This window comes from Terrapene carolina, unplaced genomic scaffold (assembly GCF_002925995.2).
Source record: "Terrapene carolina triunguis isolate 2854851 unplaced genomic scaffold, T_m_triunguis-2.0 Scaffold714, whole genome shotgun sequence".
Lineage (NCBI taxonomy): Eukaryota > Metazoa > Chordata > Testudines > Emydidae > Terrapene > Terrapene triunguis.
In genome coordinates, this window is record NW_020665065.1 from 9,007,288 (window position 1) to 9,024,391 (window position 17,104).

The following is a 17,104-nucleotide window of genomic DNA, read 5'->3' on the forward strand; positions in this document are numbered from 1 at the left end:
GAGCGGTGGTACATTCAGCGGTTTCCTGGAGAAGCACCATACGCGTGAGTCACCCACCCCCAGCGCTCCCGTCCGCCTGGATCCTTCCTCGCATGGCTGTCCAGCGTGCAGCACATGTTGGGGCATGGTAAATCCTAAAAGCAGCAATGGTTTCGGCTGGGCCTGGTCGGCCCCAAAAGTCAGTTGAGTCATGGGCAGGTTTGCGGATGGAGCCAAGAACTCCCCCCACCGTACACGCCGGCAGAGGGGACTCTTGAATGGAAAGTGCCGTTCTGACTCTCAGCACGCTGATCTGAAGTGTGCACCAAGAGAGGCAGAGTCCCCGAGGGGCCCGCGGAATTGCAGTGGGCCGGGGCTGGAGGCAGCAGCCGGGACCCCCCCACTCCGGTCTACAGAGACTGGCTGCTACAGGGGTCAGGCCAGGGTGGCCTTGCGCTCCTCCATACGCTGGTGCCCCCTGGAGGTAAGGTACGACTGGATTCTTTGTCAAAGGCTCGTCGAGGACACGGAGAGGGTGGGCGAGGAGGGGGGCGGGAAGTTGAGCAGTTCCAGCACCGCCACCCCCACGCTGCTCCGCCGCGTGAACATGCACGAGGCCGCCACCCACTTGTTGGTGCGGGGGTTGTACTTCTCGATGGAGTTGAGGCTGGAGCTCCCGTCGTTCCCGCCCACCGCGTACAGCCACCCGTCCATGGCCACCAGGTCGTGGGTGCTCCTGCAAGCGACAGCACAGAGGACGGCGTTAATGAGCCAGGCTTTGGACGTCCCTCGGCAGATCCCCGACCAGGGTTGCGGGGGCTTGGCCCTCCGGAAGGCAGGCAGGAGTTGGGGACCCGAAAAGGGACGCATCAAAATCAGCAGAGCCTTTTGGCCTAAGTGATTTGCCCAGGGTCTCAAAGGGAGTCAGTGGGAAAGCCAGAAATAGAACCCAGGAGTCCTGGTTCCCAGCCCCTGGTTCTAACCACAGTTTGGGCCGTAATTTAGGCTCCTAAATTACATTATTTGAAGGTGATCCCTCTGCTAGCTGCAGGAAGTGCCAAACACCTATGTTTAGAAGGCCGAGATACTCCCCCAGTGACCATGTCGAAGGCCATGTGCTTCCTGTATGCGGGACTGGCGAGCGGTAAGTCGGGAATCATTTATGCCCATGTAGGATTGTTAGGGCGGCAAAGACTCCGCAGGCTGTCCCCGCTCGCTCACGCCTACGTGGTTCATGCAACAGGCACTGCTGATCCTGCAGCATTGACAGGTGAGCACGCAGCATGGAGGGCCCTGACCGTGCAGTGACAGCAGGCCAGCTTGCTCGGTCAGCCAGGCTATGCCTGGCCATTGCTACACCTTGCTGGCTGCAGAATGACGTGCTCCAGTGGGTGATGGTTCTCTCCAACCCAAGAAATCCCCCTGGCCGGTGTGACAGACTGGAGCACAGCCTGGGTCCGCCTCGGACTGGTCTCCCCAACTCCCCAGTTTAGATGGGAGCCGGAGAACGGGGGGGAGGGGGATCCCTACCTCCGAATGTTCATGGGGGCCACGCTCTCCCAGGTGTTGGTTTTCGGGTTGTAGCGCTCCACGGAGTTAAGGCAGCTGGTGCCGTCGTTGCCGCCGGCCACGTAGAGCATCCCTTCCAGCACGGCCACCCCGGCGCTGCTCCGGCGGCTCAGCATGTTGGCGATTGGGGTCCACGTGTTGATCTTGGAGGAAAGGGGAGAAGCGCCCATGAGAGCACATCTGGGTTAGCGAGCAATACCCGCGGGTGATTATCCTCCCACCCCAGCTGTTCAATGGCGACACCACCGTCCGGTCACACTCCAGACCCTGCTCTCTCTGCTCTGCTCCCCGTTCGCAGCTTGTAACACGACAGCCCTCCAGGAGGAAGGACCCCTGTAGGACCCACCACCCACATTCCAGCAGGGGGCACCAACGACTCAGCAGCTAAAGATAGCTCAGTGGTTTGAGCATTAGCCTACTAAACCCAGGGTTGTGAGTTCAATCCTTGAGGGGGCCACTTAGGGAGCTGGGGCAAAATCAGTACTTGGTCCTGCTAGTGAAGGCAGGGGGCTGGACTTGATGACCTTTCAGGGTCCCTTCCAGCTCTATGAGATAGGTATATCTCCATATATTATTAAAGCAAGTTCTGATGACCCCGGCGGAAAATCTGACCTTGGTTGCAGCAGGTTAAATTAGTCAGCCGTCAGCCATCCTGCCTGCTGTTATCAGATAAAGGGCAGAGGTGATGGAAGAGGCTTTTGAGGGAACACAAAGGCCCCCCAAGGAGAGGGCAGGAGGGGAATTCTCCAGGAAATGGTTTTCTAGGCTGCACCGTTCCACCCCAATGCAGCTAGATCCAGCAATTACTCTTTGTTCACTAACACGAATACGTATGTCTCTCTCTGCCCCCACTGCATGAGAAGCTTACAAACATTATCAGCCCAACTCTGTGCTCAGTTTTACGGGCACCCTCCTTTCCTAAAGCATCAAACACAAAACTGCTTTAAAATCAAGAAAGAAAAAAAAAAGTTTAAACCCCAGAGAATTCACACCTCTATTTATTTTAAAGAGACCTCTGCCGGCAGGTTCAAGCAACTTCAGCTGTTAACAACAGGACCCTGGTCTCCGGGTCCCTAAAATTTGGCTTAACTATTGGGAGCTCGAGCTGCCCATCAGCTCCAGGACAGAGCCCCAAAGTGGCCATGCGGGTAGCTGTGTCTATTTCTACGGCTCTGTCGGGGAGTCCCAGCAGTGGCCCCACAGTTAGGGGCTCCGTTCAGAACCTTGTTTCTGACCCTCTTTTTCCTGAGCCAAGCCTTTGTAGGGGAGCCTACCACACCCGTGAGCCCACAGCGGTCCGCTGGAGCTTGTCAGCTTGCAATAATGGCCGCACACAAGGTGGCAACACAGCTGCACGTGCTGGGAAAGGGGGAGGGGTCCACCATGAGACCCCCACCCCAGGTGGAAGGGATCTAGAGAATTGAACAGAGAATTGTTAACGGACCTACAGAATTCCATAGCAGGGCAATAGACAGCTAGGATGGTTTATACCCACCCCCGCCCCCCGAGAGGATCTCGCGCTGTTAGGTTCTGTAGCATTTAGAGTCATTTCTGTAGCTCCCTGTTGTGTTTTCCTCTGTTCACTTTCTAGAGGGCTTGGCCACAGGGTCCTTTTCGGAGAAGGGACGGGAAGGAAAGCGTTAATTGCGCTCGCTTGCCTTTACCTGCGGCTCGTACTTCTCCACCGTGGCTAAGTGGGATGAGCTGTCATATCCCCCGACAGCGTAGAGATTGCCATCTGCAAAACACCGTCATGCACAGAGTCAGCCGTGGAGCCCTTCACGAGGGCCGTGTTACCGGCCGGGATGGATCCCGGCCTTACGTGCCGCGGGTCTGGGCAGCCAGGAACACAAGGGAGTGGCAGAGCCGCCGATAGGCAAACCTACACCAAGCAGCAGAACCACCGCCCCCCCCCGGGGAGGATGTGCTCACAGAGCAGCTCATGCGACTTCCCCCCCTCCCCCGCCAAGCCTCCGCTGTATGGGGGCCGCATCTGGCGCGGGGAGTCGTTAAATATTCACCAGGCCATTTCTCTCCTGCGCAGCGAGGGCTCCGTGCCGAGAGAGCAGCCTGGGGAGCTTGCTCGCCTGCAGCCGCCCCCGACCGGCTCGTTACGGGCCGTGCGAGCGCTTCCCGCCGCCACAATTAAGCTTTATTTTTAGCCAGCGAGGCAGCGGCGGCAGGAGCAGCAGGTTGCCGCGGGGGCTGATCCATAACGCAGCGCCAGGCAGAGAGCACACCACGGGGGGAGAAGGAGCGAGCGCGTGCGAAGGAACCACTGAGTCAGCACGGAGTAAGCGAAAGAGCAGAGACGAGAGGGGATTAATGTACGTGCAGCACAGAACCCAGCACAGCGAGGAGCTGCTCCGGCAGCTGGTGCCATTGGCAGCACTGACACGCGCCATGGTGAATGCGCCGGGCCAATTAGAGACTGATTTGTGCACGGGTGATTATCACCGCCCAGCTCGCCCTGTACGGCGGTGCTCTCTGTTTAGCCACAGAATAACCCGTAGCTCTTACATAGATCATCCCTAGCTCTCAAAGCGCTTTACAAAGGAGGACAGTATGGGATTATCCCCATTTCACAGATGGGGAATACTGAGGCACGGAGCGGTGAAGTGACTTACCCAAGGTCACCCAGCAGGCCAGTGACAGAGCTGGGAATAATACCGTGGTCTCCCAAGCTCAGTCCAATGCTCCATCCTCTAGGCCAGTGGTTCTAAAAATTATTTGCTCTTTGTGTCTGTCGTCGTTTATGCCCTCCCCTTCCCCCCCGCCACACAGGTACATCACTTGAATCAGTTTCAGCGTCTCATTCGAGGTTTATTTTTTTTGTTGCACAAACGAGCCAACGAGCCATTGTAACTAGAGCAAAAGCAAAAGGGCCATTGTGGTCCGGGCATTCAATGAAGTGTGTAACAAACGGATTAACGTATAGATGACAACGCCTTCGTATAATGCTAGGCAAGCGTCACAGAAATCCGTCAAAATGCGCAGCGCCAGCTGAGGACGTGACACGTCTGGAGGAATCGGCGTTGCTAGTTATTTGTTGCTGGGGGTAAGATGTGCGCAGGAAGTTTCTTTTTCCTAAAACTTCTCACCCCCCCCCAAAATATGTTCTGCGCCTAGAGTGTGAGAACCTCTGCTCTAGGCCAGTGTTTCTCAACCACCAGTCTGTGGACCGGCGCTGGTCCTGGAGATCTCCCTGACAGTTTAGGAAGGCAACAAGCTGGTCCCTGGTATCACAAAGATTGAGAAACACTCAGGAAGTGAGGGGAACCAGCTGTGACCACACCTCATTCCACACGGGTCACTGCCCAGCTGCCGGACTTCCCAGGCAGGATTGCTATGGCCTGGAGGTGAAGCAAGGGGGAATGGGGTCCAGAGTGAAAGTCAGAGACTGGGCTGCATCCCCGATTGTGACGGGTTCTCTGGGTGACCCTGGGAAGTCATTTCCCCCCACCCCTGGGTGCCTCAGTTTCCTCATCCATCAAATAGCGATTGTGATGCTGGTCTGCTTTTGCAAAGCGCTCAAATCTACGCTAGGCATGTGCAAAATGTTGGTACTTTTGACCTTGTGGGGAAAGGCCCAGCGTCCCATTACAAGGCTCAGCGTGCGTATAGGGAGACATTTCAACGGAAAGGTACATATGATATCAGACCACTGTTGTTATGTTATTTTGACCACTAAAGCCGGCCATCTCCGGACGCGGGTTATTATTAGATTTCTTTAGATCAACGATGCACCCACTCCCTGTCGGGTCATCAAGCCGCTGAGAATTTTGCTGCTCTAGAAAAATCAGTTTTTTCCTAGGCTGCAGGGAGTGTTTTTGACAAAAACCTTCCAAACCCAGCCAGTTACTGGTCTTTGCACCAAATGTTATTTTAAAGAGAACAATGCTACTCGCATTCAGTTGGGCCATCTGGTTTGGGCTATGCCATTTCACAGCCCCCGCTACACCTCCCCAACTCTCGCCATAGGTTGACACGAAGGCACGGCCCATGGATTCCAATGTTTCCAATATCCAGTGTCCCACCTCGAGCCCAGAACCCCTAGGTGGATGCAGAGAGATGGCCTGACTTGGAGCAAAGCTTGCTAAGATCTGTAGCCCATTACCATTATTAGAGTAGCACCGAACTAGAGGCCCCAACCAAGAAACCTGTGGTAGTCCAATACACGCAGTAAGAGACAGTCCCTGCCCCAGATCATCTGGTCTGTTTAGCCTATAAGTAAATTAAATGACTTGCCCTCGGTCACACAGGGGGTCTCTGGCAGAGCTGGGAACTGACCCCCTTTCTCCCCAGTCCCGCTGTAGGGCATTAACTCCACCCTCCTTCCTGTGCATGGAGCAGAGCTGCAAACCTGCTCCATTCTGTGCCCGGTAGGCAGTGCCCTTTGGCTCCTGGCGCGCAGTCAGTGTGGGTCCCAGCAAAGCGCGGTGGCCTGTCACAGGCAGCAGTCAGAGAGTGGGGCTGCAGCTGATGGGAAGCAACGTGCAGGACTAGGCAGAGGAAGGGGTGAGAGGTGACAGAGCCTGGGAGAGCCAGGCAGATTCCACCGCGCTAGTGCCCTACCTAGTGTTGCCACCCGGACGTATCGCCTCCTGGTGCTCATGGCGGCGATCGAGGTCCAGGTGCCCGTCAGGGGGTCGTACCGCTCGGCGCTGCGGCAGGCAGAGACACAGGAACATTAGCAACACTGGAGGGTCTCTGGGGAAACCCTCTGATGCAGCCCTGAGAGGTGACCAAGGACACCAAGGGGACCCGGAGTGAGGCAAAGAGCTGCCATGGATCAGAAACCGGCTCAGGGATGAGAGCCAGAGGGCAGGAACAAAGGGCCGATTCCCCATCTTGTCACAGGGTTAAGACCAGGGGCCTCCGAGGGGCAGGGCCAGGACCAGTGGGGTTCGTGTCTCCACCAGGGATGGAGAAGAGGGGGCCGTATTTGCAGCGGACATGCCACGTACTTGTCCAGACTGGACGAGGCTGCGCGGAGCTTCAGGAGGACCCAGGGGTGCTAGATGAATGGGCCGATGGAGTTCACGGGCCAAAGGGCAGGTTGGTCTTTCCTGGAGGGCCAGGGAACTAGGATGGGGTCAGGGTTAGAGACACCCACACAGGACCCTGCTGCGAACAGAGAGGGGATCCCAGCCCGGCGGCCCCACGAGCCTTGGGTCCCTTTGGCTGCCGATGAGCCATCAGGCCTCCAGGAAACCTAGGCTACGCATGGCCTGCCCCCCCGGAGCAGACCTTGGGGACAGCCGGGGTGTCTCAGCAGCCCAGGGGGGCACGGACCCAGGAAATCCCCCTACCTGTTCAGACAGGAGGCCCCGTCATATCCCCCCGCTGCGTAGAGGAGCCCGTGAAGCGCCGCCACCCCCAGACAGCTGCGCCTGGTGCCCATGGACACCTCCGGCTGCCAGGAGTTGGTAACCGGGTCGTACGACTCCACTGTGGCCAGGTCGGAGGTCCCGTCGTAACTGCGGGGGGATGGGAGAGCGTTGGAAGGGTGGGGAACCCAAGCGGCAGGGCTGGGAGCCGGGACTCCACCCAAGCCCTTGGGCTGAGCACAGCTTAGCCTCAGGTCGATGCCCAGTCCAGACGCGGGCCGCGCTCTTCTCCCTCGCCCAGCTCTTGCCGGCAATCAGGCCCATGCAGAGCGTCAGCTAGTCGCTGCATTTCTGGCGGGTTCGCTCCCCGTGTTCCAAACCCGCTCCGCCCGCCTGCCCTTCTCACCCCCTGCAGGGACGATGCAGCCCCCGGGGGGTTCCCAGCCGCCTGACCGAGTCTGTGTGAATTCACGGGACAGGCTGAGAGGGCCGGGGGCCTGGGTCGCAGCTGAGCCAGGCAGTTACTGTGCATTGAACATGTCCCTGAGGCGGCATGACATTAGCAGGGCAAGCTTCCCTTGCCAGCTGCCTCAGCCCTAACTGAGCAGGGGGAGAAATGCACCCGCAGGCGAGAGCAGCCTCTGTCCCCTCCGCTGGGGCCGTGAACAAATGGGGTCAGTTAGCGGCCAGGCTGCCACTGCACAGAGACCCAGCAAACTCACTCCACTGAGCAGCTGTGGGCAGTGGAATGGCTTCCAGTCGCTGCTCCTCCGGGCTGGGTTTGAACCAGCGACGTTTCCCGTTCCCACTTCCCTGGGCCAGCCAGACCCCCGACACAGCTGGGGGCAGAAATGCCCCCTGGGCCCAGCCTTTGTTCTCTGACCCGAATCCAGAGGGGTCCCACCCCAGTGCTGCCATTCCCCTCTCCGCCCAGCTCAGCGATCTGCTCCCCTCCTTACCCGCCCACCGCGTACAGCTTGTTTCCGATGGCAGCCACGCCCACCCTGGCCCTCCGGGTCGACATGGAGGCCACCATGTGCCACCGATCCGTCCGCGTGTCATAGGCTTCGCAGTCTCCGTGGATGGCGAATAGGCTCCCCCCACCTGCATGGGGGGGTCACAAGCAGAGCGAGTGAAGGGCAGGACCTCTGGAGTTTCCAGGGAGTCATTGAGCAGGGGGAAGCCATGGACATACCCCTCTCTGACCCCCAGCTCTGCCCAACATCCCAGTGACAGGCCCTGCCTGCAGCCCCTTCCCCGAGGGTGGGACAGATGCCCCATGGGAGGCAGGTGATGGGCCCCTCCCCCAGGCTGCACAGCAGGCACCGTATTCAGCCCCCCCGGCCTGGCTGTCCCTTACCCACGGCGAAGAGCACGGTGCTGGCCCCCTCGCACCGCCGGGGCCTGGTCCTGCTGTTGCCGAGGACCCCTCTCTGCTCCGGCATGAGGTGGTACTTGAGGGCCTCGATCAGCAGGTCCTTGCACTCCGAGTGGTGCCGGACCAGGAGCTCCGTGTCCACGTTGCTCATCAGGAAGTCCCGGCTCAGCAGGGGCAGCCGGACGCACTTCATGAGCTGCAGGGTGGAGGGAGGGGAGGGACAGTGCTGAGTCGGTGGAACAGAGACGGGTTGGGGTGAAGATTAGAGAGGGTTCCCTTACCAACCCCAAGAGCCTTGGGACCTTGACTGGACTGGATCCCCCTCCTGCCACCTCATCGTCCTCCTAGTGGAAGGGAGGGCAGGCTGCCCCCCAGCATATGCCTGCCAAGTACATCTTGGGATGCATATACTCCTATTTGCATATCATTTCCTAGCATTCTCTGCAGGCTCGCAGCTAGTTTCTTAGCAGGCCTGGTAGCAAAGCTCCCAGAACAAACGGAAAGGTTGCCAGGGTACACACGGAGGCATTTTTCTCTGGGTTGATTAATGGGTGCCAATATTCATACTTGCAATGCCACAGGTATCCACAAGAGGGCACGCAAGACTCATGCAGAGCTAGGGCTATGCTGGGAAAGAATTCCTGTAGGAAAAGGTTTTGTTATTCCTGTTACTGTTTTGCTTAGGCAGGTGACAGGCCTGTGGTTAATTTGCTCCCAGTCACAGACACAGAGATCAGAGCACTAGATAAAGGAAAATCTGGCCTAAGCCATTGCAGACTTGCCAAGTTTGGCTTTTCAGAGCAATCCTGAAAACCCAGCTCTAGAGAGCAAAGTCTACCGGACAGACCAGTCACCCTCCCGACAGCCCTGCTACCCCACTGAAGCCCGAGCTCTGCCACGGATTCCTCATGTGACCGTGGGCACGTTGCTGCCCCTCTGTGCCTCAGCCTGTAAAATGGGGTCATAGCACCGGCCCTATCACATGGTAGGGGATTTAGTGGGTTTTAGAGATCCTCTGATGTGGGATAGGAACTAAAGAAATCCCAAGTATGGTCACATTTCTCTACATATGGAGGAAGATAGTCTAATGACAGGGCACAGGACTGGGACTAAGGCAACCTGGGTTCTAATCCAGGCTCTCCTGCAGATTCCCTGTGTGACCTCAGGCAGTCACTCAACCTACCCAGCTTCAGCTCCCCCTCTGTAAAATGGGGATAACATGTCCCAAACTCACAAGGATGTTGGGAGGATACAATGTGACTGTGAGGTGCTAGGGAAGCTAGGACGTGGACATTCATAGGATTCAAACCCCTGCCTTCTTGCTCTGCATAAGGCAGCATGAGGCTCCATTTGCAGCGGGGTACAATGCATGCCCCAGTGCATCGGAAGGAGCCAGGTGCTATAGCCTTGGGAACCCAAGCTCCTGTCAGTCCAGACCTGGGCCAGTGCCTAGAGACAGGCAATGGCAGCAAAGGCTTTCAGATGGCACCATGCTGGGAAACGAACTCATCTCAGTTATACCAGTAAAACGCCACCGGGGGAGAGAGCAGAATTTGGCCTCGAGACTTTTCTTTGGTTCCCCCCAACCCTGTCTGATCTCACAGCCTGCAGGCTGGAGTTCCCAAGGGGAGAGGGAAATAGGAATTTGCAAGGGGCGGGGGGTGGTCTCCAGGAGCCTTTAGACCAGGCCAAATCCACATCCATCCAGCACCTACACTCCGAGTTGGTGAAAGCCCCCTCTCCTGCAATGATCTGCGTTCCCAGCCAGCTCGCCTACCCTGGGGACGTGCTGCCTCCTGCTGTCCACGTCGTGTTTGACCCAGCTCAGCACGGCCCGGTACACCTCTTCCTCAGATGGCACGTTGAGGCTGTCGCTAGAGATGAGGTCCAGCACCTGCAGAGGCAAAAGGGAAGGTCAGCTCAGCTGTCACTCATCATGGGGAGGGAGTATGGCAGGGAACATGGACGCACGCGTGCACACACACACACACACACCCTGAACTAGCAGAGCTGCGCACTCAGAGCCTTACCACACCTCCATAGCCTGTGGGTGGAGCAAGGCTGGTGTGTGTGTACTGGAACGGAGAGGCTGCAAGAGCAGAGAGTCAGGACTCCTGGGTTCTATTCTTGGGTCTGCCTCTGACCTGCTGGGCGACCTTGGCCAAGCCTGTGCCTCAGTTTCCACATCTGTAAAGTGGGGAGAACGAGGCCAACCCGCCTTCCAGCTGAACCCTCCCGCCGATTGGCTAGGGCTTGCACGCGCGCCGATGGCGGGAGGGGCAATGGAAGCCCGGACTGTCAGTGTAGGCACCGTGGCAAGTGACAGGGCCTGATTCCCTGCTCCCCTACGCTGGTGCAGCTCACACCAGTCACCCCTGAATTACGCTGTGCGAGAGGAGAACGAGCCCCACGAGCTCTAACTGGTCCCTGCCCCCAGTGGCAGAGCCAGGATGCGCAGACAGCTGGGAACACACTGGCAGGTGCAGAGCCAGGCTTTGGAAGGTGAGCTCTCCGCTGGGCTGCTCTCCTTGCTGCTGACTGAGGAGGGCTCATAGCAAGACGAGAGCTCCAGGGGGAAGCCCGGGCCACGCTGGGCGGTAAATAACCCAACAAAGCAAAGCCAGGGACTGCACGGGCTGCTCAGCATCCCCTGGAGGGGCGTTTCTGGGCCTTCCCGACAGCAGACTCTGCCTGGCGGAAGCTCTGAGCGCCGGTGCTTGGAGAAGGCCGGGGGAAGACACCTGTGAGGCTCTCTGGAGCAGTTGCTAGGAGACCGGTGAGGCAGGAAGAAGAGAAGGGATGGCCCCTGTTTGGAGGGCAGCCAGTGCAGGCTTTGCCCATCTCCAAGCCTCTCCGTTTCCTCCCCACCTGGCAGGAGACCCTGCTCCTCCCGCTGCCCTGACCAGGCCTCATAGAGGAGATGCTGCTTTATCAGACAAGCCACACCTCTTGGGCTCTTAGCCTGGCCAGCTTCCCCCACCAGCTGGACCCAGGGCCTAGCGGAACCTGTTCCCTGCAAACCATCCGCTCTGCCCACTCTCCCCACCCGGGCCATGCTGCCGCTCCCACCAGCCCCTCAGTGATGCACTGCGGGTGCCCTTTGCTGGCGCATCCCCTGGCCGGGCACTCCAGACAGCAGGGGCTGCAGATCTGCTATGGAATCAGGGGAAGAGGGCCAGGGGACCCGTAGGTCCCCTTTAGTTCCTCCTCTGGGGGGAGCAGGGCTGGCCCCTACCGTGCACCATGTAACCCTTTCTCCAGACTACATGGTGGAGGGGTAGGAGTTGACTGCACGTGGGTGGCAGGAGGAGGGGACAGGGATGTTTCCACACCTAGAGGTACCATCTCCCTGGGATGTTCAGAGGGCACCGATGAGGTCGTTGCTCATGGCATGGCTCCCCTCCCCCACCATACGCAGAGGGAGATGGTGAGTGATCCTACGGGACATCCCTGCGGCAAAGCCAGGCCAGCAGCGATGAGATGTGGGAAGCATCCGAGTCGCTGCAGACGCGTTCTGGGGCGTCCCCATTGGGGCCCGCTTGGGCCCTTTTCTTGCGTTGGAGTCTGCCTGCATCAGTCCTCCCCCAGCTCCAGCCATGCCGACAGCTCTAGGAACGGGTAATGCCTGGGTACAGACCCCTGCCCTGAAGGGGGGAGAGGGCAGAGAGAAACACAGAATGGCTCAATCCCCAGCCTCAGCCCCACAGTGACTGTCCTGGTGAGCAGGGTCCCACCAGATGCTTTGCTCACCCACAGAGCTCGGCTACCACAGGGACTTTAAGGGGTTAAATCTGCATTGGGATCACCCCCCACCCCACCCCCCGGCCCCGAGAGGAGTTTGCCTTCCTGAAACGTTTCACTGTAAAGCCGGTATTAGGTGCTGCCAGAGTAGTGGGCAAAGAGCAGGGTTCTGGGGGGGGAGCTAGAAACAGTCACACTCCAAGGTGCTAGGCCAAGCAGAATCCCCTCGTACCAGGGCCGGAAACACCCCAGCCGCCTCCTGAACTGCCCATCAGCTTGAATCCGAAGCTGCTCCCCAGGGCCAGATGTTCCACTCCCTCCTGTGGGCTTTGCCCCCCCGTGTCCCCAGCCGTGAGAGGAGAGCGCTGAGGTGGCCAGCCTCCTCCCCAGGGGCAGTGACTGCCGGTTCTGATGAACCTCAGCGAGCTCAGACAAGCCTGCCCGTGTCACGGGAGGGAACCAGCAGCCCCGGCTGCTCCCAGCCACACAGCCTCCCTGCCGCGGGAGGGATACGAGTGTGCGCACACACGCCTGTGATCCACACGCTGAGCGAGAGGCAAAGGGGGGGCTGAGCAGCTGCTGGGAGGAACAGGGGCATGGTCTATCCTCCCCCTCCCACTCCCGCAAAGCCTGCCGCACTGGCCCATGCCAGGAGCCGCAGGATCCATTAGCCAAGCTGTAAATTAAACATCGTGGCTACCTGCACTGAGAAGCAGCCCCTGCCTGCAGCAGCAACGGCTTGTGGGCAGGTTCCCCAGTGGCCACGCTGCTTTTTTCTCGGCCTGTGTTTCCACAGAGCGGGCAGGCACTGGCTGCTCCGGAGACGCCCGCGGGGTAGACGGCAGCACCCGCCTTAACCCTTCTTGCTTTATGTCCCACTTCCTCCGCTCTTGGGGGTCACGCTCGCTTCCTGGCAGCGGCCCTGCAGAGTCCTGCACGAGAGGTGGCCTGGGCACAGCCCCTGGGAGTCCCTTCCCTGCTCTCTGAGCCCGCTCCCTCCCAGCACCGGCTCCTGGGATTCCTGGAGACACACGTCCCCCCGCGGAGAACAGCTCTGAGCCTCTCTTCGGGCCCAATCCGCAGACTCTCGCTGACCTCCGGGGGCGTTGGAGGAACCTGGGCAGTGCTGGGTGCTAGGCCGAGGCCGGGATGGAGTAACACAAACCAGCCCCCATCCACTTCCTTCCCCGCCTATACACACACCCCGGCCATCTCCTGCCAGCACGACATCCCCTCCTTCCCCCCAGCACCTGGCAGACCCTGTTCCATGGCTAGCAGCTCTGTGTGGGTTAGGGGCTGAAACAGAGAGTGTGTGTGTGGGTGGGGGGCTGAGATGCATGAACTAGGCCCCAGGTCCTACCTAGAGGGGATGAAGACACCATGAAAGCAGAGGTGACCTACCAGGGCTAGTGGGCACGGTGGGACGCCCCAGCTAGCATGAAGCATCATGCAGCGCTCTGCACCCCGAGAAGAAAGTCAGTGGGAGCAGCGCCACAGTGCGGACAAGAGACACGAGGCCTCGGGAGGGGTCTTACCTGCTTGAGCGGCAGCAGCATGAACTCCTCCGTCTTGGACACCTCCACGAAGTGCTGGAGGACGTACTTGTGGGCGGACTTGAGCAGGTCGCTGCAGGAGTGCGTGTCGGCGAAGCCCCGGATGCCCAGGCAGTTGGACGGGTCCAGCTGGCTCAGCAGGAACTTGCAGCAGGCGTCCCGCACGCCGTTGAGCTGGAGGAGGCTGGCGGCTGGAAGCAGCGTCTGCGGGCAGACAGCGAAGTGTCTGGGGCTGCAGCCCACCACTTCTATCACTGCTTCCCACGGAGACAGCCCCAGCATCCCCTCCTCCTCAAGCAGGGACCTATGCTTTCCCCACAGAGACAGGGCCAGCTGTCAAGAGATGCCCTGGCCTGGGAGAGCCCTGGGATACAGTTACTAGGAGAACAGCTAAGGTCTAGGATCCAGAGTACAGCCCGTGGGCCAAGCACATCCCACAGAGAGTCCCATTGACCCACTCTCGGACAGTTTCCTCTGTGGCTTTGCACCTGTATGTGGCTGGCCGGCTTTCTCAGATACAGAACGCAGGAGGGCCCTTCACCCCCACAGGCGACAAGAGGCAAAAGTGCCTATGGAAAGCTTCCCATTAACCTCAATGGGCCTGGAACCGGCCTTACAAGAGGCAGGGTGGAGTGGCAGCTCCCAAACACAGGGCTGAACCACCCGCAGCTCTGCAATGGGTCCCTCCCCCGGCAGGCACTGGGTGTCACGAAAAACAGCTCCATCCTTTCTCGCCAGCAGCTTGGTCCCTATAAAATGAATCGGCAGCCACAGAGCGGCTGCCGGCTATTTTAGATGAGTGCCCCGAATTCTATTCTTCGTGCCAAGCTGGAGCGAGGCTGCATGAGGGAAGCCCCATCCCTCGCAGACCCTCACGAATATGGCATGGGATGGGGTAGAGGAGGGTCACATCAGGCCAGCCCAGGGAGCAGAATTTGGAAACAAGCGAGAACAACAACAACAGGTTCCGTGGCCAGCTGTCTTGTTCTTTCCCGAGAAGGCCCCTGGGCTGTGTGATTCAGTTACAAAGAGCTGAAGACTCAGGGACCAGAGGGGAAATGCGAGTCTGAAAGAAAAGGCTAAGCTGATGGAGATTCGGATTTTCTCCCCTCCCCCAAATCAGTACAAATTTAATATAAAGCTTTTGCAAGTTTTTCATTCCGAAAGACAAACAGACTCATTCCTGGCAAGAGAGGGCTGCGAAGATCTTTGTGGTTTTGAATTGGGGGAAGAAGAAAAAAAGACAGTCATTTTGTTTGATGTCAAGGAGTAGCAAAATGTAAGGGGTCGCAGCCCCCTCCACCTCCCATACACAGCTACAAAGGCTGGTGCAAGATTTTGTAGAAAACTAACTTTTCGGTTCTGCCTACGTAGGCCAGGCTGCACCTATGCTAGATGTCTCCACTAAGGCACATCCCACGCTCACGGTCAAGCTGCTGATCTGACCTGAGCTGCACTTCATGATTCTGAGTGCCCGGAGCATCAGATCCAAGGCTGAGAACGACAACTGACCTTCAGCCCAGTTGCTTTGTTATTTGGTTGCCCAGGGCTACAGGACAATAGGATTTTTCCAGCCCTTGTAAAGAAACTCCCCCAAAGCCCCACCCAGAGGGAGAAGCTGAAACAGGCTCGATTCCAGACCAAGCAGCTGGAGAGAGACCGAAGGGCGGACGATGAGGACAAGCACCTGCAGCTCACTCTGAAGTCAGTGACAGCTGTAAGCATTCAGTGCCTCTCAGTATTCGGTCCAGTTGTTGGGGCAGCCGTTCCCTGCACAAGCGATAGGCTGAAGCAATCGCAAGCACTTTGCCTCTGGGCTCAGGGAAAGGAGGAACTCCATTCCCATCCACAACCACAATCAGGCACAAGGCACTGTCTTGGTGCCAAAGTTTGAAGGTCACGAATCAGGTCCCTAAGGATGGGTCTTTAGTCCTCTCCGAAGGGCAGCAGGGCAGAGGGATCGGGGGGGGAGACTCCTACCTGCACATTCCCTTCACCCACCACGATCTCCGCAGTGTAGGCATATTGCACCAGCTGATCCAGGGCCTGCGGGTCTATGTCGTGCAGCGTCACATGGGTCTGGCGGCTTTCGCTCATCTCATCTGTGGGGACACACGTAAAACTCCAGTGAGGCCCAGCCGGACAGGCACGCAGCCTAAGGGCGGTCTTGGCCGTGCGTGGAACAAGCCAATGACTCTGAACAGAGCAACAGTTTCCCCAGGTATATTACTGGGACCCCCAGCCATCGATTCTTGGGGCTTCTCCCCCCCCACCTTTACCTGGGGATCCCTCACCGATTACTTAGGGCTTCTCTGTGTCAGCTTTAATTGAAGACCCCTGCTCACCGATTCCTTGGGGCCTCTCCCTTGCCTTTAAATCAGAGGTTCCTCCACCCCTCTCTCAGAATTTCCTCCTGGCATCTCTCACTTGCCGTTAACTGGAGTCCTCTCTCCACCTTGTCTTAAAACTAGACATTGAGCTGCGGACAGGCTAGCGTCAGCTCTGACATTCCCCACCACCCGTGCTCCTAGGTCATCAAAAACTAAAAAGCCTGGAGCTTAGTTAAGACCATGTGAGGTCTAGATTAGACCCCAAGCCCCGTTCCCCTCTCCCTCCCTGTTCACATCGCTGGACTGACCACCATTTCCCCTTGGCGTCAGCAAGAGGGGGCAGGGGCCCCCAGCCTGCAGGAGATGTCTTTGGAAACCCAAACTTCCAGCCTTTTTATCTGTGGCGGGTTGGGGACGGAAGGCCTGGTGAGGGAAGTGGGTTTGAGCGGGAGAAGGGTTTGCTGCTGCAGGAGGGGGAGGTGGGTTGAGAGGCAGGTCCGAGAGAGCGGGAGAAGGCGGGGGTTTGTGGTCTGGAGCTCTGCAGGCCCGCAGGGAAGGACAAGAGGGAATGGGGAGAAGGTGGGCTCCTGGGAAGAGTCGGATACTTGCTTGTGAACATGGCGTGGAAGTAGGGGCTGCAGGAGGCCAGCACCACCTTGTGGGCCTTGATCTCCTTGGTGCCCACGTGCAGCACGATGTCGCACAGCAGGCCCCGCTGCCGCATGCGGTTCATGCACACGAAGGCGTCGTGGTAGTGGCGCTTGGAATTGTGGGAGATGCTGTGGCCATCCCGGTTGAGGAGCTGCATGCCGCCCTCCATGGCTGCAGGGCGACGGCGGGAAACTCGGTTCTCAGCTGGGTCACTGCAGGGGAAAGCCAGGGAGGTCAGTGAAGGAGGAACAACTGAGAGTCAGCCACTTCCTCAAGGCTCCCACCAAGCCATACACTCCCCGGCTCCCGAGCGGAACAAGCCTGCTCAAAACCACCCCGGGAGGAGAGCTTCCCTCATACCAGGTCCCCTGCAATGGGCCCCCCCAGGGAGGAAAACGCCTTCCTGCCCCCAAACTTTGCAGTGAATTCTCATGAGCAAGAATCACCCTAGAGAAGCATCCAATGCCACAGAGGAATTGAGACGCCACGGGAGTGCCAAAAGCTGTGGACAACCAGGACAAAGACCCCATCACCTGCAATGGTCCAACTGAGGGCAGGACATAACCCCCCTGG

At 58.5% G+C, this 17,104-nt stretch overlaps 1 protein-coding gene across 1 annotated transcript; it reads right to left on the reverse strand.

The window, feature by feature from the left end:
- Positions 1-222: 222 nt before the first annotated feature.
- KLHL17 (kelch like family member 17) lies at positions 223-16,706 on the reverse strand. Its single transcript, XM_026659991.2, has 11 exons — positions 16,490-16,706; positions 15,531-15,652; positions 13,533-13,754; positions 10,034-10,150; positions 8,239-8,452; positions 7,838-7,982; positions 6,861-7,028; positions 6,124-6,212; positions 3,213-3,286; positions 1,510-1,691; positions 223-715 (listed from the first exon to the last, which is right to left on the reverse strand). The coding sequence occupies exons 1-11, from the start codon at positions 16,698-16,700 to the stop codon at positions 487-489; spliced, it is 1,773 nt and encodes a 590-aa protein (XP_026515776.1). The 5' UTR covers positions 16,701-16,706; the 3' UTR covers positions 223-486.
- Positions 16,707-17,104: the final 398 nt, after the last annotated feature.

Coding starts and splice junctions, on each gene's coding strand:
- KLHL17 (XM_026659991.2), bottom strand. CDS start 16,700: ATGGAGGGCGGCATGCAGCTCCTCAACCGGGATGGCCACAGCATCTCC. Junction 1,692..3,212: donor TGGAGAAGTACGAGCCGCAG/GTAAAGGCAAGC, acceptor CTTTCCTCCAAG/ATCAACACGTGGACCCCAAT. Junction 716..1,509: donor GCCCCCATGAACATTCGGAG/GTAGGGATCCCC, acceptor TGTCGCTTGCAG/GAGCACCCACGACCTGGTGG.